The 24332-nt window shown below is 34.0% G+C and overlaps 3 protein-coding genes across 5 annotated transcripts in view; 1 reads left to right on the top strand and 2 right to left on the bottom strand.

The window, feature by feature from the left end:
• The window catches only part of LOC149897016 (uncharacterized), a 74701-nt gene extending 62664 nt beyond the window's left edge, over positions 1-12037 (bottom strand). Inside the window, exon 1 of the mRNA XM_090117018.1 lies at positions 11643-12037. The gene's annotated coding sequence lies outside the window, so the exon portion shown is untranslated. The remainder of the gene's footprint in view (positions 1-11642) is intronic.
• Positions 12038-13289: 1252 nt separating this feature from the next.
• Positions 13290-14873, bottom strand: LOC149897015 (endoplasmic reticulum-Golgi intermediate compartment protein 2). Its single transcript, XM_090116917.1, has one exon. The coding sequence runs from the start codon at positions 14789-14791 to the stop codon at positions 13634-13636; it is 1158 nt and encodes a 385-aa protein (XP_089973043.1). The 5' UTR covers positions 14792-14873; the 3' UTR covers positions 13290-13633.
• Positions 14874-15511: 638 nt separating this feature from the next.
• Positions 15512-22038, top strand: Lamtor1 (Late endosomal/lysosomal adaptor, MAPK and MTOR activator 1). Of its 3 annotated transcripts, none has more exons than XM_090116857.1 (5): positions 15512-15724; positions 17350-17495; positions 19275-19386; positions 19995-20084; positions 21482-22038. In XM_090116857.1, the coding sequence occupies exons 1-5, from the start codon at positions 15617-15619 to the stop codon at positions 21572-21574; spliced, it is 549 nt and encodes a 182-aa protein (XP_089972983.1). In that variant the 5' UTR covers positions 15512-15616; the 3' UTR covers positions 21575-22038. The 3 variants fall into 3 exon arrangements, with proteins under 3 accessions (XP_089972983.1, XP_089972984.1, XP_089972985.1); XM_090116858.1 differs by lacking the exon at positions 15512-15724 and adding an exon at positions 15816-16050; XM_090116859.1 differs by lacking the exon at positions 15512-15724 and adding an exon at positions 16271-16402.
• Positions 22039-24332: the final 2294 nt, after the last annotated feature.

Genomic DNA, 24332 nt, shown 5'->3' with positions numbered 1-24332 from the left:
GTGTGGATACTTCGGTAGAAACCCAACTGAAACTGCTAACTGCGTGAAAATTTTGAGTGTTAATTATTTAATAGGGCCATAATGTTTTTAAGTTAAAACAAGAAACACAAAATTACAAGGGCATCATTTAGTATGTCAATTATATGCATTTACTGGGTAATATTATGCTCTGTTTAATTCAAATTACATTTAAACTTGAACATTAAAATAAATTTATAAGAAAAATAAAATAAAAACAAAGGGAATATTAATTAATGGCGTTATTATTATAATGACACACCCTAACGGATTTAACGAATTTTGGCCAAGTCGGCCGATGGACAGCGACTACGTAGAACAAAAAACAATATCGTCCCTATATTAATCATTTCTGCAAAGCCAAAAAAATGGCAAGAAACGGCCAAATTATTATAACAATATTAAGCTTATATGCCACGAATCTTATATAAAAAAATTAATCGCAAAATGTGTTGGTAAGCGCATAACTCGAGAACGGCTGAACCGATTTCGATAATTCTTTTTTTATTATATTCCTTGAAGTACGAGGATGGTTCTTATGTAGAGAAAACGTAAATATGTACCACGGGCGAAGCCGGGGCGGACCGCTAGTAATCTTATAAAAGTTATCTCACGCGTAAAGTCCAACAGATATCGATTCTATTTAGTAGAAATTCGGGTAGATTATATTCTGGAATACAAAATGTTATTTATTCATTTACCACATGCAAAATTCGTGAAGCTATAACTAAAATCCGAAAACGTTTTAATAATAAACACAGAACATGTAAATTAAACAGTATAATAACTCAATTCGAATCCGAAATATATTTTACGGTGTAAGGTTATGAAAATAACGTTATCTTTAGTAAACAGTTATGTAGCGTTTCATTTTTCTTAATTCAATACATTATTACTCAAAGTCGTTGAACTTACGGTATGTGATTATGAAAGTTATTTTTTCTTACACGAAATTAACTTTTAAACGCATTTTGTATTTAAATACATAAACAGTATTTTCTGTACCTATTGTTTCCTATGAAATACGTAATAACACTCTTTACATAAGTACATTGACGACAATAAAATTAAATGTTATTACTCGCACCTGTAAGAAAAAACCGGCCAAGTGCGAATCGGACTCGCGCACGAAGGGTTCCATACTATCATCTATGTATAATAGAAAATCACGTTTGTTGTATGTATTACATATACTAAGTATGGGGAAACGCCTTAAATTTTTTTTTATAGGTATCAGCTATTACGGTTTATAAGATACAGCCTTTTAAATGTACAGTTGTCGCGTTTGTAAACAAAAAACAACAAATTTAAACCTGATAAAAGTATAAATAACAATTTACATACATATTTATAAAATAAAAACATAAACAAATAAACAGGTAGATACCACAACGTACCTTGAACTTTCACCCTTTAAAGAAAGGGTATAAAAATAAATCACTCGACGGGCCCGATATTTACTTACGAGTTACGGTACGTAAGATAAATTTTTATTAACAAATAAATATACTGCGTGTTAGGCGCGGGACATATACAAGCGGCGCGGCGCGCATCGGGCGCACCGCGGGCGCGCCAGACGGCGCGCCGCGGGCGCGCCAGCCGGCGCGCCTCGGGCGCGCTGCCGGCGCGCATCGGGCGCGCTGTTGGCGTCCGAAAATGATATTTATATAGAGTGGTTAAATGCATTTTCTTCATGCATAATTTAGTAAAATTATGTTTTTTGTGCTAAAAGAGATTTGAAAGTAACGTTAATTTGAAAGTAACGATTTTGTTTTGATAATTCCTTGTAAGTAAATAGCGAGGATAACCCCACGATTGCAAATATATCTTTGTTGGAAATGTTGGAATTAACTTGGAAAATTTTATAGTACTTTTAAAGTAATTTTAAAGTAGTACTGGTGTAATGATGGAAGAAAAGAAGGTTAAAATAACACAAAATTTATATTGTACTAGCGGTCCGCCCCGGCTTCGCCCGTGGTACATATTTCGCAATAAAAGGTAGCCTATGTTCTTTCTCAGGGTCTAAAGATTATCTGTGCCAAATTTCATCAAAATCGGTCCAGTACCTAGTTTATGCGTGAAAACCATACATACATACATACATACAAACCTTTCCTCTTTATAATATTAGTATAGATAAAATATGGTTTTCAAACACAGGTTTACATTTAAACCATATACTAAATCTTATCATTAAAATCTCAGTTCAAAAGTATTTACAGTACTGATCATTCCACAATATTATTACAATTACAAATAAATAAAAAACACAATCAAAATCAGGATTATCTTTATTTCTGACATTGTAAATACATGGGAACTTTCATTATGCTCTTCTTCATTTTCACTTTCCCTACTGCCATCACCTGTGTAAATCATTTCATCGATTAATTCAATTCACCTTTAAAAACAAAACGAAGAAGGGTATGTAATAGCAGCTCTATATAATTCCACACAGAGAGAACACATTTTTGACTGACAGGCTACCGTCTCCTACTATAGACCGGGAGATACTGACACAAAATTTCGAGTCATTTGTAACAGGATGGTGGTTCTACAGGGGTCTTAGTACGCAATGACAAAAAGGAAAATGATGGTGTGAACGCTGGTACCGGTGGCTTAGTCGCGTGGGAGTTAGTCGAACTCGTCGGAAAATAGCGAAAGTCAAACGATTTGTAACAGTATGGCACTTATTTTTCCTGTAAGTTTGAGGATCAACGAATATAAATATAAAATTTCAAAGATCTAGGTGTTGGAAATTTTCACTTATATAAATTAATAATAAATTATTTTTTTAAGTATGACAGCACTTTTTCCCCCTACTAGAAGTATGGCAAATATAACAATGGTCACATTTTATCAAATACTCTCCAAAAATCCAAATGCAATACTGGTACAAAAAATTTGGCGAAATAAATTTTTTTGCAGATTTTCGGCGGTATGGCGACCATTTGGAATCGTCCGAAAAGTATGGCATGGCGATTTTCGTAAATGGCTGCATGACGATGGTTACCTGTGCAAAAGTTAGCCTGGTACAAATGGTTGAATAATTGTTTTATTTAAATCAACACATTCGCGTCGGTATGGCGGGCTGTAAGTCACACCGGAAAAGTATGGCATGAGACTACCGCCTACTTCTTTTTTATGGGCTATCGGTAAATTCTAAAATTTTTGTGTTACAAATCGTTTGACTTTCGCTATTTTTCCGACGAGTTCGACTAACGCCCACGCGACTAAGCCACCGGTACCAGCGTTCACACCATCATTTTCGTTTTTGTCATTGCGTACTAAGACCCCCGTAGAACCGCCATCCTGTTACAAATGACTCGAAATTTTGTGTCAGTATCTCCCGGTCTATACCACCCGATTTGTTTTTGATTGTGTATGACCGTGAATTGACCTCTATTTGGATGCGATGGGGGAAGCGCGCCTGCGGTACGCCTGCGGTACGCCCGCGGCGCAACCGTGGCGTGCCGCCTCGTCGCCTTTCCAAAATTCTTTCATACAAAATGTATAAGAAGGACGTGGTGCAAAACAGATTCAAGAGGTGCGCTTATGGCACGCCCGCGCCCGCGCCGCTTGTGTTTGACCCGCGCCTTAGGAGGTTAATGTTATCATAGCTGAACACATCATACCTTCACTTGTACGGTCAGCAAACAAGCTTAGTTGTAATCAGGTTACGTTTAATAGATTTATATTTTAATAAAAGTTTAATTTACGCTAGACTCAACTTGTAGCCTACTTATAAAGTGTAGGTTTGGATTATTTGGTTTAAACGGTTCATTGGACTTGGAAAGAATTAAGTTTGAAATAGACTTAGTACACAGTTTCACTAGAAAGGTATACTGGATATAATTGGCATAACTAAATAACAACAGCTTAAATGCTAATCTTGTCAAACAATAATCCATCTCTGCACTAGATTTCTTTCATACGGCGTTTTTGCGGGAAATATAAACATAAATACCTAACCTGAATTACACAGTGTCTTATATCCCAGTTTTTATAGGCGTTGCCGGAGTGGGTGGCTAATAATAATACCCATAAAGGCGAAGATGTGACTATGAAATAATACATGTACATTGTACACAGTATACACTTATGTGTCCTATAAATAATATCAGCAGTGTACGAAGAATCTGAAGGAAGAAAACTAATTTTGCGTGACGCGAGTTGTAATGAAGGACGTTGCACATTCAAAAATATTATACTGGAAAATCGAGTACATCATTTCACATCAAATATCAAACGAACATTTTTACGCTGACGCTACATCAAAATTGAACGATAGCCATCCATAGATGTTTCTTTCCAATCATGGTATTACACGGTCTGTCTGTATATAATTCAATAACAATTTCTGCGTTCCGCATTATAAATATCGGTTTTCTTGGGAAACTATTATCTGATACGCACGTCTATTGACAATTGGGTTCTCATGGTGTTATTAAAACCGTTAAAAATAATGAAATAATCTCACTCTAGATAAGAGTTGTTGTTAACAAAGTAACAGCATAAAAGAGTGGAAATGTTAATTTCGCCGATTTAATTAAAGACAACCTATTACTATTATCTGGATACCAAGTCTCGGGTAGGTACGAAGACATCGCATAGTGAAGGTTTTCTATCGGAAAAAAATGCATTTATAGATTAATTTACTAATTCAATATATATTGCACTCGAATACAAAACTAAACTAAAGTAGATGTATAAAGTGATACTATTAGCTTTCTACTTTATCGTTTAAAAACTATTTCTTCCAAACAATGTTTTTGTTCAAATGCTTCAAAGGGTTTGTTTGCAACAGTATTTGAAGTGAAACTTCTTTATCGGGGTTGGAAAAAATTTAGTGTACCATTTTTCCGTTACGCGCCATCTTGTTTTTATCCCTTACAAGCGTGATTGACGTATGTCTGTAAAGTTGCATATATAGTAAATTATTTTTTGAAAAATAAGATCTTAAAGAAATTTCACTTCTTACGTGTTTACACTAGTACACGCATACATTTTTTTTATATTCATACAGTCCATTATTACGTAGTATAATCCCCTTAGTAATACGTATAAATACATGACCTTAGCTTCAGAGTTAGCGATATAACCCAGTGGCAGTCACAGAAGTGAAGCAAATAGGCTTACATGTATAAATTTCCAATGGTGGCGAATTAAGCTGCGGATTTACATCTATTATTAGATTTTCTCACTCCACATTAGTTTCTCTTTTATCCAAGGATTTCTTCATTGTATTTGTCACTCTCAATAAACGTACGAACTTAATATGTATTTTTATGCCTATCTGCAACTTTCTCACTGAGTCAAGATTAAAATTAGAATATTAACTTGAATTGGCCAATAACTATATACAATACAATAGTCATCACTCATCACGCTAAAACAAAAGTTAAAAAATGTGAAGTGGTTTGGTGTAAGCTATACATCTGGTCACACATTCGACCCCCCGTGACGAACATTATATCTAGCTGGCTAACGAACAGAACAAACGAATATAAATATTATTAAACACCTGAAAGTCTAAGCATAACAGTGCAAAGGTTAACCTTAACCGTAACCTATCCCTTGAAATAATAAGCAACCAGTTATTATTTCAAGTGATAGGTTCGCAATGACCATGGCTGGTGAATGCAATATGAATTTGCCAGTCAGCTCAATTCAGGGCGTAAACTGCCTGGAAATAAGAGGTCATAAATTAGGCCCCAGGTCGTAAAAACAAACTTCTAAACACCTCACACAATATTTAATACAGACTTTAATATAATAGAATATTCTTCGTAGTATTTATCATAAGTCTACACGTCACGTAATGGATCCAGGGATTCTAGGATTGGATAAGGGATTTTGTTGCGGGATTGCCGCCATCTCGATCCGGGATTTAACCGAACGTCCTCCGCCGAATTCCAATTATATTACCTTATTACCGAAATTGTGTAACAATGGCTTGTATCTTGGGATTCTTTAACCGTAATGGTACCATCTTCTGCTAATCGATTTGCCTAATAGGCACAAGAAATGCCCAGAAGTATTACTAATAAAAACGTTTACGCTATTGCTCATTACAGGCTAACAGGCTAAGAAAAAGGTTACTATAGGTATCGACCTTATCACCGAAATAATTGTACCTATATATGCTTCAATGAATACTTTCTATAAAATTTACGTGTCAGACCAGCTCCTACTAATTTTGCTCAATAATGCACTACCTAGAACTCTTTATAATACAAATTAACATCTATTAGTCATTACTGATAAGGATAACAAGCTCAGAAAAGGTTCCATCACCCAACATAACGTGACGACTCTGAATTCTTACTCAGAAAGTGTGGCGTGCGATCAATCGTGCGTCGGAGTTTTTGTCGCGATCTCTGGCTTAAGTTAACGCACCTTAATTACTTGCGTACATGTCATGATCGCATTTAGATTTATACACTGTGGCTAGAAGGACACTCTTGTACAAGGTCTATGGTCATTATCTGAGGTAAATTTGTCTGCATCTTGGTAGAATAGTGTTAACTCTCCTGGGACGGAAAATCAAGCTCGGAAATTCATACATATATATTTTATGAAATTTGTAATATCCTAAAATGTTTCGGCAGCATCCAACGATGATCTGCGACCTTCGTTTCATAGATACAGCTTTATCCTCCTAAGACCCCGCGTACAAAATTTTGTACAAAATAAAATAGTGCTATCTGACCCAGCTCTGTCATATAGTTTATAGTAATAACCGCCCAGTGTACAATTTTTTGTACTTATTCTTTTAACAACTGTAGTTTTTTTCAAATCTTCCCGCGAATAGTTTCACATGTCAAAATTACTTAAATAGTTTGTATTGTCATTTGTCTATGTTATCAACGCTGCCAACAAAAAAATAAGTATATTTTCAAAACTATATAGCTGTGATGAACGACGAAACCTGCCGCTCCCTCGTGCTAAGAGTAAGTTTAATCTCAAAATACTTATATAATCACTAGTTTTCCCACGTCACTGTTAATGTTATTTTATACTATAAAGTGTAAATATTACACACTATTAATATTTTTTGTTGCTGTATTGAATAAAGGTGATTCACAAAGTCATCAATTATTTTGTTCAATATTTTGTACATTGGTTCTCAGTATCAAACGTTAGGTATCTGCTTTTCATAGAGAGTATTTTTGTTTTTATTTTAGACTAGCGGTCCGCCCCGGCTTCGCCCGTGGAACATATTTACGTTTTCTCTACATAAGAACCATCCTCGTACTTCAAGGAATATAATCGACGAACGAATTAACGAATTTTGGTAGCAGCATCTTGGCATTTTATGCCCGGCTTCTGCGTTAATACTTAAATAACTTCTAAATTGATACTTTTTTGTGTTATTTCAATCTGTGTAATGTGTAGTGAAATGAAATAAATCGGAACATAATACCGCATTACAAGTACTTTAACAACAATGGGTGCGATACCAGTCATCGAGAACAAAGGCCACTCGAAACTTATGTGCATACGGCATATATTTGATTGCTCTATAATCTGTATTACTCCTCATACTTTGCTATTGGCCATAATACAATTTTATGTACCTATATCTAAAAGGGTATTTTGTAAAATACCCTCATCATCGACGATATTTGAAAGGCTTTATAAATACGATTGCTGGTTTAAGTTTTATTTGTACAGTAAAATTTCTTCGCTTTTCAATCTAGCAAGAAATTCTCGGAAACTTTTTAGTTATTGAAAAGTTATCTACCGTCATTTGTCAAGATGATCCACCGAGGTATAAAAAATCGCATGCGAAATTGCGTATTTATAATTGTTGCATGCACGACTGCAACTAAGAAATACAGATCACAATAAATCTAGACATTCTCTTTGCTCTATTGTTATATTATGTTACATATCACTGACCTCTATAGGAGGACCATTGACTTGCTCTTACGGATAAAAATAAAATAAGCTTATACTATCTTTCATCTTCATCGCGAGATGAGAGGATTTACAATAAAATATTTAGAAAAACCTAATTTACGGTTTATGTATAGGCCACTTTATATTGATTTCTTTTGTCAAAGAGCGATCTTATAGTACACAGCTCCATTTGTGCAGAGATATAAATAGTACTTATGTCCAATTCAATGATTCGTAAAATCAGTCATAAACCTACTACAGACATGTGACGCATTACCAGCGCTGTACTCATACCTACAAAGTACGACGCCAATAAAAGCGAGTCTTGATAAAGTATTCGCTACGGAATTTACTATTATGGCTTCCCACAAAACGTATAAGTGCCGATAAACCATCAAATTCGTGTTTTACTATCAATTCAGCGTCACGGACACGGAAGTCGTGGGATTTTTACACGAACTACCAATTTTGGGTACTCTCCAGTTGTGTACGGCGTATTTTGAAATGGTTTTTTCGCTATAAACGGTTATGGCGATATTTAGATTTGGGCAACGCGGCCCGGTTGAGTTTGGAGGAAAATAGCTGGCCGTGACAATACGACACGTTTGTACTTTACCCCAGAATCCCAATTTATCAAAAAAAGCCGCCGCGTCACGTGCGTTAACATCGATTTTATCTGATGAAAGGTTTTGTATGAGAATTGGTGGAAAACGAGAAAAGAATTGCAAAGATCAACATCACTTTGTGTTTTATTTTGCTTACTCAACTTGCAATATGCAGCAGATCCTTATCCGATGCGAATTATACATAGCTTGATTTTTACTGAATGTACCAACCTCGGAAGCAGCTTTCCAATATAAAAACTTATTGTCCTTCTCTTAATTTTAACCTAGAATATTAAGTAGAGGTTACTCACATATTACATAAAGAGAATATAGAACCAGCTAAAAATATTTCAATTGTAAGCGAAACGTTACTTATCAACTTGTTAACCTTTACACCCATTAATGGTTAAACAAAGGTAGATTACCTACAGTATGTGATGTGGAAAAATTCGCCATACAAGGTAAAATGTTACATGCCGAGCTGATGACGTCTTCAAGATTAATTGTTAATGATATGTCACCGTTGCTGGTGTTAGTCATGTCCTAGAGGTACTAGATTTGATTGAGCATTATTACTTTACTTTACATCATGTTACAGCTTAGCTCGTAAAGATTGTGTCGTTTAGCCCAAATTGTACTTAATCTTTATTCTGCAAACAGACCTGTTTTTATGTGTATTGTTTTTTCCTTTGGGATAAGACTTCTTGATTGTTTCTACTACATAGATTATTGTTATAAATTAGGTTCTAAATACTGAAACCCAGTTTAAATCAGTAAACATTTTCGTTTCAGCCGTGGGACGTCCACTGCTGGACAAAGGCCTCCCTCAAGGATTTCCACCACAGTCCACAATCGGTCAGTAAACATATTATCATTGTTATTTTGATTTTTACATGAACTTTCTTCAGTAGTCTCTTTTGGCTGACTGAAGGCAATAAGCAATTATCGTGATTAAGCATTTCGAGCACTGGTATCGAAGACGAAGGCGTAGTAAAGGCTCTTTATTCTTATCCAGGCAAACCAAAGCTGTTGCGGAAGACGAAGACTATTAGTTGCAGGCAGACTGGTAGTTAGCAGAAAATTATGTTCCTACTTGATATTAACGTAAATTGAAACAATAGCCGTGGGTTGAATGAGTAACGAATGAAAAGCAGCTGCAACCTTATTCTAAACAACTTATTGACAGTTTACAAGCAGGATGCGGGTTGAAGTTCCTACTTGTCTAGACATTTGATCCCTCCACCAGAGAGGGTATTGTTTAACGGATAGTGTCAGATTTTCAAGAACATAGTCTTCTATTGATTTTCCTGTACGCGATATATGATAGAAAGCCAAGTCCATTATTTGTCCACTTTTTGTCTGTTATTTTAAGACATAGGTTTTTTTTGACTCAACATGTTCTTAGAAATAATGTGAAAAATGGTAGGTAGGTACCTATTTAAATCAATCAACATCCAATTAGGTAATTAAGTATAGGAAACTGATGTCTGATACAAGTTAAACTAATTTTGCATAATTAATCAGTTAAATGAATTAGTAACATATATTCGGTGATTTAACCAAACGTTATCATACATTTCGTTATAAATAATTAATTCAACGGATGAGTCATAATATGATTAAAAATGCGAAACTAATTTTTTATTGGGTATTCCGGTTTTATGTCTGATTTGATCTCTTCGAATATTATAGCTTAGAACTTTGTATGTCAGTAGATTTTCACGCGTAACCCCTTTGAGGGGTTAAAATTGATTTAATAATATGCACCCACATAATCGACGAAATATAAACACAGTGCTTTAGAGAAAGGATGGATGAGGCATTGGATATTATTAGTCTATGCTCAAGGTACAGAGTAGAGACTAAAGACAGACAGACATAAACTACCTTCTTTTTTAAGCGCAAAATATTGAAGGGATTTGAACTTGGAACGATAAAGTGAAGCCAAAAACTATAGTGAAAACATGAAGTAGCTGTAATTTATTTTTTTCATACAAAAATGTATCAAAGTTTCGTAAAACGTCAACACAAAGGAAAGTAGGTAACATTTCAAAGTAAATTAAGACCCTTTTACTCGCAGGTGGCTAGAATCAACAAAACTTTGTAAACAGTTGAGATAAGAAACCCAACGTTGAGTCACAACGACCTTGAATTGTCGTACAAAAACTGGCATAGGTACAATTAGTTTTTTGGAAGTAATAAAAGCAGAGCAACATGAATTCGTTTCCTTTCTGGTTGGTTTTGTGTCGAAGTCATGCCTTATTTGATGAACATGACTTAAAATTCATAAAATATATAATTTGCTAGTTGTGTGTGGTTACGATACTGTTTAAAAGACATTAAAAATCCATCTATATATCTAACACAAAATGCAATAAAATGCCACATTTGCTGAGATACCGTTATCTTTCGCCCATAATTATACGTCATTAGTTTTAATTATCTGCAAACAATTCCTTATATGTCAACTAACAAATCGTGCTATTTTTAAAAATGGAACATTTGGAATTCGGATTTCAGTTTTCGGTTTTCGTCTGTGTCTGTTCTCTGTCGTCGTGTGTTCAGAAAAGTAAAGTTTGTTAGACGATGTTAGACTTATGACTATTGGATTTAGTGTGGAATTGAAACCTGACATATTTTTTCAGTTAGACCGCAGTCGGTGTGGGAGAACCGGCTTGACGGGGGAACGGCAAGTCAACAGGTAGGGTATAGGGCACTGACCTACAGTCGACGATGCTATGAATGGCAACAGAAAGTTCAGCTGATGGAATTAAACAGGATTATGGAATCCTGTTTGAGTATTTTAAATTTTTAATTCTCTGTAAATATATTTCATGTAACTTAGATAAAGTTCTATCAACTGCGTGGATAATAAGCCGTTGCTCTGTTAGAAAAGTGGCTGTTTCTTTTATTTTTTTATGTTAGGTAGACGTTATTCAATATCAACCCTAAAATGCAGACTTCATTGTTACGTTACGTGGATATCGAGTGTATAATCATTAATCATAATATTCAACTTAACGTTCATTAAATGTGCAAAATAATTATGGTAAAAACTTGAGTTAACTGTAATTGGCAAAGTAAATAAGTAGGTAATGTCGAAAAGCCACTCACCTTCTTGCAACTGAACGCGAAACGCGTTGTTTCGAGTTAGTTGCCAGCCGTGTCCTTATGAACCAAAAGGTCTACTTTCGCCGATGATCGCCAGACCAAAGCATCAACCATATACGGCCCTCTCTCGTTAGGCGAACTTATTACGCTCAACAAAACAGTAACGTTCAATTGAAACGGTAAATTGCAATTGCAAAAGAATACACACAGCACAAACACTAAACGACTCAATCACTAAAGCACCGCACTCATATTTTTGAGGTTATAAAGTAGTTTTACAACTCTGGGCCACTGGAGAAAAGTTCAAAACTTCGGATGTCGGAATACGTTTGAAATCAACGACACAACTTGTTGGGGCGATGCCGCCGCGCGAATGGCAGCGTCTAGTCGGCAGTCGCAACTTTGCTTTCGTCTCGACTCGGTGGTCGCGCTTTGAGAAGAATGAACGAAAAGGACACATAATATAATTAGCGCTTGGGCTAGAAAGAGCGCGAAATATGACCGTTCACCATAGGTGCCATCCTGCCCCCTTTCCCTAGATGCGAAATAAACTTTTTAGCACCTGTATAAATCACACAACTAAATAAATACCTAATAATTAAATTTATTGTTTCATATTTACTTCAATAATGTAGGCTTTACATATGTAAAACATATGTTTCGAACAGTAAGAAAAATAGTATGTTTATAATGTTATCAATAACAATGATATTCTACTAATGAATTTATCATTATTTATTTATATCACTAAGCAATCAGATAACAATTTTGCGAATAATTGCTGGTGGAAAATGATTACCCTAGTTAGTTAAGTTCTATATAATATGTATAAGTGCCTAATAATAAATTGTATTTCAATGAATTTAATTGCAGATTATCTTTCACAAAACTATCATTTTAACTTAGGTATTTCTTTTAAGAGAGAAGTGTATTGCACGCCTCATAAGCGAAGCGTTGAGGTGGGTACTACTGTCACTTCGCGCAAAACATCTGATTTTTCAAACTTAAAATGTCTTTATGTATCATACATTGCACTTGTAAGATAATACATACACACACATATTAAGAAAAAACACTATTTTTAACGTTCATGATATTTTTGATGTCATTTTTGTTATTTAAACTAGTTAAAAAACAGTTTAAAAAAGTTCTGTCTTGGACGTCCGTGTGTCTGTATGTGCGGATCCTTTTTCTTGTTAACACAATAGCGACCGAAATACTTTACTATGACTAATCGAGTCTTTTTTTTTCTCTTACGCTTGAGTATGCTCAGGAATAGAACCCTTTCATTTTTCAGGGTCTGATTCGATGTGGTTTAATTGTTATTAAATAAACAAAAATAATAATTAATAAATATTTATTAAAAAAAAATTATGAGGCGTGCACTTTTGGATTTTCCAAATTATTTAGTACATAGAATGATTTGTTACAAGCTTGTCACAGTTCAGCAAGTAAGATTAGGTTCTTATATTATCACATAAGGTCAGAGATACATAAGTACCAGATTTATAATTCAACTAAGCATTTAACATATTTATTTATTACACATTTATACGTAATATAAAAAACTGTATGCATAGTAAGTAATGAAACTTTAATATATAAAAGAAAAATATATTTGAATATTATAATATCAGACTTTATTTATTATTATTATTATGTACTTACAATAAGTAATTGAAATTAATTTATATGAATTTCTCATTATATTATTGTACAGAAACTTTAAAAACATATTGAATTAAATAAACAGCATAATTTGCTATGTGCCACCTTTGTACATTTTATATACTTGGCAAAATCTTATCTTCAAAATAAAATAAATCAACTCAATTTAAAATACCAGTATATTTACATTTAATTCTTATGAATACCAGTAAAAATACATTGATTACTCTATTTATGATTACTGAAGAATGTCAAAATAATACATTTACAAAATCTCTTTTATATACAGATTCATTTTATGCTTAAAACCTAAATTTCAATAAATATCATTGTCTTATTAAACGTCCATCAGGTATATCTAAATTTTGTGCTACTAGTAAAGGATTTAGTTGTACAGGCATTGGCTTTTCATTTATTCGATGATAAACATCAGGAGCAGCTTTTTTCACAAATGCAGTTCTTACTGAAAGCACTACTGTGTTAATAAAACCTATAATAACATATATACCACCTATAATTGAAAACAGTCTTAACATAAACTGTAAAAGATTTTCTCTTTCTTGGTACACTTTAATTTTTAGCGCTGCCATATCATATTTAAAAAAAAGGCCGGGAACTCCATGAGAGCCCCTAGCGTGACTTATTGGTCTCTCCAATTCCTTAACAGAATATTGGAAAGTCTTTATTGACTCAAATGTAGTATCCACATCTGTTGGTACAACTTCAAGGAAGTATTGATAAAGCATGTTTTCATCATGGGTAATCTTTTCATCACCTTCTAGTGGATAAATAACCCCATTGGCTGGACTACCAAAGCTGAGTCTGTGTATTCTGTGACTAAAATTTTGTGGTGTATCGTCAAACAACATGTTTAAATGAATGTGACCCCTCGGTAGATGTAAACTTTTTCCAGCAGTTATGTGAAAGTTGCCAGCTACTTTATTTAATGTTAGAACTCCGTGAAGCCTACATGCATCTGGTCGACGATTTGGTTTAGTTTTTCTTGGCGGTATTGTAGCCCTCACAGATCCATGGCCCTTCTTCCAAAGTAACTGCCATAGTGAATGGTATTCCTCTCTCAAATAAGAATTTATATATTTTACTGCGTCAAATGCATCCTGTTGTTCTTGTGTCAGCTCAAACCACGTATCCTCTTCCTGTAATTCACCAAAGCCAAACACGCTTTGGGACGTGGAGTCCAGAATATCGGCTCCTAAGTTAGAACATGGCATTGCCACTGTAATGTCAATATTTATACGAAGTTTTTCATCCATATCTGTATCTGGCATGAATTTAAACACTAAATTGCTATCTAGAAAATAACTAACTTCACTGTATACTAGGTACATTATAATTATAAAGCTTATTATCGAAAACGTCCCTCCTACCGGTGTACTATCCACGTATTCATCAGGGACTTTTGCAAACGCATCCAACTCTTTTACTTTATCTATAACGGTTTTCTTGCCGCGATATCTTATCATTGTTTTTAAAATTTGTTTATCACAGAAATTAAAATAACTATATCGTTGAAAATACACAACAAGCAAATCGAGACGTGTTCCTTGAGATACGTTGAGATTAGTCAATTGCATGTCAATTGTCAACGAGATTGTCTTGGATGTCAAAGTGATGAATAAAATTTGTCAATTCTGATGGAAATGTGACATCTGGGTGACACATCACCGGAAGTAAAGGAGCCAGATAAAAAAAAATCTATATCAAGTATAGTACAGGCAGAATTCGTCCTAACTGGGAGGAAAGAAAGAAGAAGAAGTTTAGTAAAACCAACGGGAAATTTCTTTAGCACTAGAAGAACCCTGCACAGAATTAGTATAACGGCTGCGACATTATCCATGCGCAGTAATTCGCTCCACAAAGGCTCCACACCTTCACTCGGCGGCTGTAGGCGGTTACCACAGGTGCAGACGTATCACAAGCACTTGCGGCAAATTCCCTTTGATTTGTGAAGAATTCGATATTTGATTGGATCGGCTACAAGCTTAGAGCATTGCTACAAACACTTGCTAGCCATCACAAACCATCATCATCCATCCAGACTTTTGAATTTGATACGGCTAGGTTGAGGAATGAGGTTTGGCCTAGGTTTGGCAAGCGTGCGAACGCGGCAAAAACAGCTAACATCTTTTAATGTCAAATCATTTGACACTTGACATGACATTTGACTTTAATGTCAACTGTGTCATGTTTTTAAGTAGAAATTGACGTATACTATTAAAATTTCGTTTTCATTGCGAACAACGGATATCATCAATTTCTATTTATATCGGCAAAGTAACAAAATATTTATGCAGTCGGACGGTGAAAACTGTACGTTGCATACATGCTTCGATTTCCTAAAAAGTGCAGTCATGGGGTGCTGTTATAGTATATGCCACAAAGATTCAGATCCTCAGGTATTTTTACTAGATTTACACATGTAGATCCCCTATTTATTAATGTGTGATCACCTACCTACTTATTGTAGTAATCGCTATTGTGCAAATGTTGATACTGTTGTTATTCATACGAGTTTTTGTACTTCCGTCAAACTGTCAGTAAAGCAAGAGCATTGTTATCATTATTTCCCAGTTGATTGCCTTTTTATCTTAAACTAACCATTGAACCTGGAACTGTATTGGAGTCAATGATATTCCTTCATTTAAATTGTTTCTCATGCACTCCAACTAGTTAGTTACATGTTACAAAGAACTTTGTTATGAATCATTATATAAAACTACAGGTTATTGGAATTTTTATTGTGGTGTGTTCTTTATATTGACACCAATTCTTACTTGCTATAAGTGGGGCAATTAAATAAGGTTAAAGACTTAAATAAAGTGGACGTAACTAAATCAAATTAATTAACAACCTTGAAGTGCAGGTTTATTTATATATTATATACTGTGATGTAAAATTAATGGCTATTTACTGTGTATTGAATATTTTTCTATGTACAGTGGTTTGTATGATGAGTCATTCCCCACGCAAATATACATGTTATGTTTGGAATATTATCATTACTATTGTATTGTTGTTGATTTTTATATCATTTTTCCATATTTCTGTTATGTGAAATGATTGTGTATATTATGGTAATATGGTTTTTGTTTCTTTATATTAAAATTTCAAGTTTGTTTATCATAGTATATTAGTAAAGCATACATATATTATGTTGTTTCTTCATATTTCATTGTAAATTTTTCCACTGTCCATATTTTCCATGGTTACTAGTCTATTGAATGAAGTTGGTGTTTTATTCTTATTTGAATTGAATAACATGCACACATCATTATCATAAATGTGTAAATAATAATAATTTGTTAAATTACTGAAGTTGCAGATGCCTCTGGCATATAATTATATGTTCTATGCTAAGAAAAGATAATAACCTCACATATTCTTAAAAAAAAATTAAAGTTTCCAGTATACATTATGTTCTGTGTATGTAACAAAAGTTTGAAACATTTGTGGAACACACATGACTGCTGAAATTCTTGCTTATTATATTGTGTCACTATACAGGGTGTCCCACTATTGGTATACTAAGCGCGAAGGGACTTGTAGTTTTGCATACACTGATCATGTAAAAAATACTTAAACAACAAAATTACGTCAAAAATTTTTTGCAAAATTTTTCCTGAAAATTCATGTTTTCTTCTCTAGATTCGCGCAGCTGGCATATACCGCTTCTCTAATATGAGCATTTTGTCTATGAAAACATAATCTTAAACGATAGCTCACGTGCTGATGGCAAAGTTGGGCTTGGTTGCTTGTTATGGGTGTACACATAGAGTTTTAAGAATCCATCCATTTGAAAAAAAATGCGTCTGGAATTTTATAAGTATTTTTTTCGTACTCAGTGTATGCAAAACTATAACCTCCTTTGAGCTTAGTATACTAACAGTGGGACACCCTGTATAGCATCACCAGTATAATTAACAGCGACTTGTATCATTTATCAAATTCTTTTTAAGTAAATATAATGAACATGTCAACATTATGAATTTGTCCAACTTTAATATCATAAATAATATTGCAGGAAAATGTAGTGAACGAACGGACGCACCTCCTAGAAGTGCCTGAGCAACAACAGGAGACACCATCGCCGACGACGTGCGCGTCCACGCCGCCACGCAAACCAGACGAGCAAAGCGCACTCAATAGGATATTACATGAGACTGCTACGTGAGTTTTCATCGGCTTTGAAGACGTTACATACTTACTTACTTACTATATTACCCCAAAGTGGGTCTTGGCCTCCGAATTTAAGGACGTTAAGTTATTAGAACAATGGGTCATCACGGAATATGATTCGCTAATGTCACATATTTATTATATTGTATTACTAGCTTCCGCCCGTGGGTTCGCCCGCGTGGTGTTTTGATAAAAAGTAGCCTATGTTCTTTCTCAGGGTCTAAAGATTGTCTGCCAAATTTCATCAAAATCGGTTGAGAGGTTTAAGCGGGAAAGCGTAACAGACAGACAGACACTGTTACTTTCGCATTTATAATATTAGTAGGCAAGTAGGGATTTCAACATAAATTAGTATACATTCAGTGGCAATAAGTAATAAATCTCATCTCATCTCGTCGGATTAGATAGTAACAAAAAACAATTGCCTCAATCTCATCTTTATATTTTTAAATCAAACACCAAAAAAGGGAATCTCATTGTATCACATTTTGTGGTACATGTAAAAATTGTAAAGATTATCATATTTTTTATTTATTTGAAAGGATGTGCTTCTTAAGAGATCCCTAATCATTTTGATACAGATCTTACAAGATGTTTATAAGCATGCATTTTATAAACTTTACATCTCTAATCTCTATCTGTTTATGTAAAAAAAAAAAATCCTTTTTATTCTTTTAAAATGTCATGATGCAAGTTCTAAAATGTATTTGCCATAAAACTAAATATAATTAACATATTTTTTTGGTATTTAATATTTATTTGATTTTAAAGATACAAATATTGTATTTTATGCTTTATAAATCATAGTAATAATATCTTTGCATAGATCTTTTATCAAATATCAAAAACCTGATAATTCAGTTTTAATCTTGTACAAAGTCACTAGAAACATATTTTTTTATTGCATAAGCACAGACAAAAAGATCACTTGTTTAATGTTTGATCTATGCAATATAGATAAAAATTGCATTTCCTGATTATTATCAAGACAACACCTTGAATTTAAAATGCATAATATTTTACAATAGCTATACTTAACATTTTTTTTTTATTATTTTCATCATTAGAATACATATTATCTGACATTTTGCTTCATCTAATATCGAAAATGGCCACTTTGCAAACCAAACTATCACTTGTATAATATGATATTTTTTAGAACTATAGTTACAGCCTCATTTCATTTGGATAAAGTCACAAGTATTTTTAAATACTCTATATTGTACATATAAATTACAATTTTAACTGAATAACATAGTAATCAAAACTTGTTGCTAGGGATTGAATAATACAGGATGATTGTCCTACTGCCCTAGAAGGTTAGGTTTAAACAATGTATTTTTTTTTTTAAATTACAATGTCTTGTAGACCTAATTTGTGTATATTTTAGCTTGTAGTAGGATTCGTCATAATTTTTTGAAATGCAGTGCAGGACTGAAGTGGATAAATTTTGTATCCATTCTGGACTGACCTTAGGCAAAATAAAATGTTGTGTGGTTTTATGAAACCACGGTAAAAGTGAAACTGTTCGAACGGTTCCGAACACTGCTTTGTGTAGCGCATGTCGCGTGACGGTCGGCTGCCGAGTAGGTATACCTACTCAGCAGCCGCGATACACGCGACATGCGCTACACAGACCAAAAAGTTTGAGACGATGTAATGAAAGTTTCACTTTAAAAAAAAACGCTTTTCCAATTTTTCGCTATATATTTTAAATTTATTGTAATGTTATAAATACATTTTCTACAATATTCAATACAAAAATTCCAGTAACGTGATCGACGTGGGCGCGCTAGGCCCGTACTCGCTAGAAGCGAATGCGTACAGCGAGCGTGTTCGTGCATACACTGCGCGCGCGGCTGCCGCTGCTTTACCGCCTCCTGTAAGTACATATATACTATACTAGCTAGATCTCGTGGCTTCACTTGTGTAGTACTTGAAGATTGTGTTGGAATATGTGTACATTTATATTGGCAACACTGATATTGTATTCGAGTAGGCAAGATGGCAGATGCCGGTTAGCAATGTTAATTATGTAAAAGTGTAAACTGTTCTTTTCTCTAATAAAGCTAAGTGAAGCTAAAACATGGTGTTTGAATTAATTATTTAACAGATTGTTTGAAGTTTTAAATTTAATCTATCGCTGTCTGAACTGTAGATAATAATCTAATGATAATCTGTTTCACACAAAAACAGTGGAATTTTAAAGAAGTTTTGTACAATCATAGATAAAGATTTACAAAATTTCATCACATTTTTTGTGTTATTTGAGAGGGTGATATACACATAAACTACATTGCACCCTGCTACAACCAATAGTACCGGGCAGTAATGAATTATGTTACAAAAACAGGGAAAATATTCCTTTTTAAAATAATGGGAAAATATATAGTCTAAATGACACTGCTAGTAATTGTATATTATGTCAATGTGTATTTTTATGTTCATTTTATACACAAAATATTGACATAAAATTATACTCGTTTCCAGGTACCCGCAAAACTATTGGCAGATGTACCACCAGCGCAATCTAAAATAATTCTCAACGGACCCCCACCTGAAATCTCTGACAAAGAACTGGTAAGTCATTTACAATTTTTGTATTAGGGCCGATTTTTCAATGCTTGGATAAAACTTATTCGTCGAATAATGTATAAAACTACCATTTTAAAAACGTATTCTAATTGCCCGTATTTGACAGTTTACGTGACATTTTAATATTATCGTGTAATAATTTATTGGATGGATAAGTTTTATCCAAGCATTGAAAAATCGGCCCTAAATCTACTTAGTTACTTACTTTTTAGTGAGGTTTGAGTTTCATTTCTGATTTAAATAAACCTACATAATTTTTATCATTAATTTTGTACATCGCTTTGCCAGACTGTTTAATCTCAAAGAAATTGTAGTATAGGTAAACTAGGCTTTATAAAACGATTCAACATCAGATGAGTTTTATCGAAAAACGTTTTTTTTAATTTATTTTGAGGACTGAGTCCAAATATCATTAAATATTTTTATAATGGGTCAAATGAATATTTTTTTAAGCTATCGCATAGTTTCTATCGCGGGCCTTGAGCGCGGGGACCGAATCCAGAAATTGCGTAACGAAAAACCTCACGCTCCCCACTCCGTCGGACACGGAGGTGTGGCTTGAAGGCATAGCATACAATAGCTTTACTGCGGCAGTCCCTGAGTGCCACACGTCTTTTTTAGGGTTCCGTAGCCAAAATGGCAAAAACGGAACCCTTATAGTTTCGTCATGTCCGTCTGTCCGTCTGTCCGTCTGTCCGTCTGTCACAGCCGATTTACTCGGAAACTATAAGTACTACAGTGATGAAATTTGATGGGAATATGTGTTGTATGAACCGCTACAAAAATATGACACTAAATAGTAAAAAAAAGAATTGGGGGTGGGGCCCCCCATACATGTAACTGAGGGATGAAATTTTTTTTTTCGATGTACATACCCGTGTGGGGTATCAATGGAAAGGTCTTTTAAAATGATATAAAGTTTTCTAAAAAACATTTTTCTTAAAGTGAACGGTTTTTGAGATATCAGCTCTCAAAGTCGTAAAAAGTATGTCCCCCCCCCTCTATTTTTATAACTACGGGGTATAAAATTCTAAAAAAAATAGAGGTGATGCATGCTAATTAACTCTTTCAACGATTTTTGGTTTGATCAAAGTATCTCTTATAGTTTTTGAGATAGGTTGATTTAACTGTAATTTATTATATTTGCTGCTACGGAACCCTTTGTGCGCGAGCCCGACTCGCACTTGGCCGGTTTTTTAAATTCATTTTGAGGACTGAGTCCAAATAGTCGGGTATCATGTGCAAATATTATTAAATATTTTTACTATGGGTCAAATGAATATTTTTTTTTGTTATTATATAGCATTGATTACTATTTAGTGATTTATTCTATTATTATTGCAAATTATCACAATTTTTTTTTTTAATTGTTCCCCCCACAGATAACGAACGCAGTGAAAAAAGCAGCGGCCGCCATATCGGAGCTCCGTGTAGAACACCACGAGGACCTCGTGGTCCCGTTCCGGGTGCCCTAGCGCAGGCTGAGCTCGCCTGCTGACACTAATATATAATATATAGTATATACTCGTATGTATGGTGAGGATGTCGCCGTAAGGGTGGCTGTACGCGGACCGCTTCAAGCAGTTGAGACCGACGGCTTGAAGCCGCGACCGCGCGGTGAACTATAGACATTCATTCACTGCCGAACACGGACTGCTCGAGCAGTCGCGACTGCTTCAAGCCGTTAACTGCGTGGTTTATAGCGACAGCTTGAGCAGGCCGTGTACGCCGCTCAGCCGTTAATTGCTCAAGCCGCCAGTTTATGGCCGCTCCAAAATTGTAAATACCGTTAGGTTATTACCTATTTAACTCGTGTGAAAAAATTACGCGACATTTGGTATTTTTGGTTTTATGGCATCAAAATGCTGTATAAATATAAATTTATAAAGAATAGAAAAAAATCGATCACGGGGCGGGATTCGACCAACTTAGCCACCCGTGATCCCGCCAGAGCGATCGAATTTATTTTATTCTTTAAAAATTTATATAAGTTTACAACATTGTGTGCGCACGGTTGTGTTAAGTTTGGTTCGGTGGCCCGTTTGCGCCGATCCTAAGTCGCTTGAAGACTGAAATCGTCGATTATCGAAGATTTAGGGTGCTTTTTCTTGCGCGTAGCGACGGATTTTTAAAAGAACCAATAGTATCGCTTCAAACTCTAAATGAAGCGATATGAATGGTTCTGTAGAAACACATCCCTCGCACATCCCTGTTGAATAAGCACAAATCTTCGATACTCGACGATTTTAGTTTCCAAGTGAAAACTGCCATACAAAATCGGACCTCAATTGATTTGTATGTCGGTAGTCGCTTGGAGATTAAATCATCGATCACAGTTTTTTGACAGTCAAGCAATCTCGCGAGTTAGATTGTAATCTAACGGTATTCACAATTTTACGGTGACATTGACATGTATGTGAGTTAAGTCTGCGTTTAAATGGAGCAAGTGCAAAGTGGAGGATTAAAAAAAAGGTATTACCTATATAAATACCTACTTTTATGCTCTTGCTGGAGTTGAGTTAGTTTTATTGGATGATTTAATAACCTAAAATGTTTTTCTATCAATAAGTAGAAATACAGAAAATAATATATGCTTACCTTTGGTTAAATAAAATAAAAATGTCTCCACTTTGCATTACTTCTAACGGAGCCATAGCTGAAAATGTATGAGTTACTAAATAGGGGGTAATATAGATATATAATGTTTTAATATTGTTATGTAAATCGTGCTTAGCAGGGGCGAACTAAACCACGTTTGAATATTTAAAAAAAATATCTAAAATCTCGGTAATAACTGATTTTTTGTTTAACTTATTCTTTTAAAAACTATGCTTTTAAATAAAAAGGTAAAAAACTATACAGTATATTGTTGAATTAGTATTTTTTCTGCTCTTGACAATATAATACATCACTAAATTTTTTTTATCAAATTAAAAAAAAATGCGAAAATATTTTTTCATGAAAGCTTTTTCTACTATGTATTTACTATTTTGTCGGTTTTATGATCTGACTATAATATTTAACGTGGTTTTGATCGTCCCTGCGTGTAGGTTTACAAAGTGACTGTTAAAAGCTTCAAGCTTATATGTGATGGGTCGCGGGTTCGATATCTATCACAGTAACTGTAAATTGACTAGAAAACAAGTAGGAACTGCTATATTAAAGAAAATCGCAATTGCTTTTAGTCTTTATGGCTAAAAGATAATATTATTATGAAAAATATTTAATAAAATAAATACATAACTTGATTTCATCAATATATACCTATAGGACAATAGTATTGTTAAAAAATTGAAAACGGACCGATTTATTTCAATGTTTCTACTTTTTTTTCTTTTCCGTTAAATGCTTCTTGAAATTCTTCTAATTCGAATCTTTATTTTTTTTTTCAAATATATTTCTTAAAAAAAGGATATTGGTGAAATCAAGTGCTTTTTAATAACATTTTTTTGTAAGTACATTATTTCCCAAAAACGAGCTTAATGGTCAGGGAAAGGTAAATTAATTAGTATAAAATTATCCCCACCTCCCCCTTTCCAACTAAAAAAAAAGTGTCAGTGGTTTCAATATTAAATAATAATAATTATAATCATTTGTTATGTTTGCTAATTATTCAATAAGATATTTTAATCGACTGAACTGTATGTGAATGATATGTTTTCTGTCATTTTTTTCATGATAATAATTATTGTATTGTATGTATGTTTATTTATTAATTTTATTCGTCAAATGGGTTATAAATCCGTTTGAGTATATAATATTTAGCTGATAAAACTAATATTTGCATCAATTTCAAGTCATATTAGTTATATTAATTATATGTTAAGGGCAAAAGGCATTTATTTAAGCCCAAATTTGAATAACTATGACAACCACGATTAATTCGATCTCGAACCTTCTACAGATATTCTTCGATATTTGATCTGAAATGATATTTTTGCAATATATCTCCTCTCTCTTATTTGTATGTAATTAGAGCGAGAGAGATATATTGCGATTTTATGACGAAATACTTCAACTATAAACTAAAATTAAAAGTTCAAAGCGTAACCATTACCAAAGTCAATATCGGCTATCAGGAACCTAATCTGTAAGTAGTGAAATCATCTCGAAAACATTTAAAATGTCCTATTTGTATATTAAAGCAAAATATTTTAAAAGTGGTGGCAACACATTCGTAATTCTTCACCTCAACAAAAATAGGTCGTAATCTAATAGTAATAACAAAACATA

Source organism: Colias eurytheme, chromosome 26 (assembly GCF_061535395.1).
Source record: "Colias eurytheme isolate Ceu_HAF_F1 chromosome 26, ilColEury1 Martin Lab GWU primary, whole genome shotgun sequence".
In the NCBI taxonomy this organism is placed as follows: Eukaryota; Metazoa; Arthropoda; class Insecta; order Lepidoptera; family Pieridae; genus Colias; species Colias eurytheme.
Note: the sequence above shows the minus strand (reverse complement) of the source record. Positions and strands in the feature narration are given on the sequence as shown.

Coding starts and splice junctions, on each gene's coding strand:
- LOC149897015 (XM_090116917.1), bottom strand. CDS start 14,791: ATGATAAGATATCGCGGCAAGAAAACCGTTATAGATAAAGTAAAAGAG.
- Lamtor1 (XM_090116857.1), top strand. CDS start 15,617: ATGCAGTCGGACGGTGAAAACTGTACGTTGCATACATGCTTCGATTTC. Junction 19,387..19,994: donor CCGCTGCTTTACCGCCTCCT/GTAAGTACATAT, acceptor ACTCGTTTCCAG/GTACCCGCAAAACTATTGGC. Junction 20,085..21,481: donor AAATCTCTGACAAAGAACTG/GTAAGTCATTTA, acceptor TTCCCCCCACAG/ATAACGAACGCAGTGAAAAA.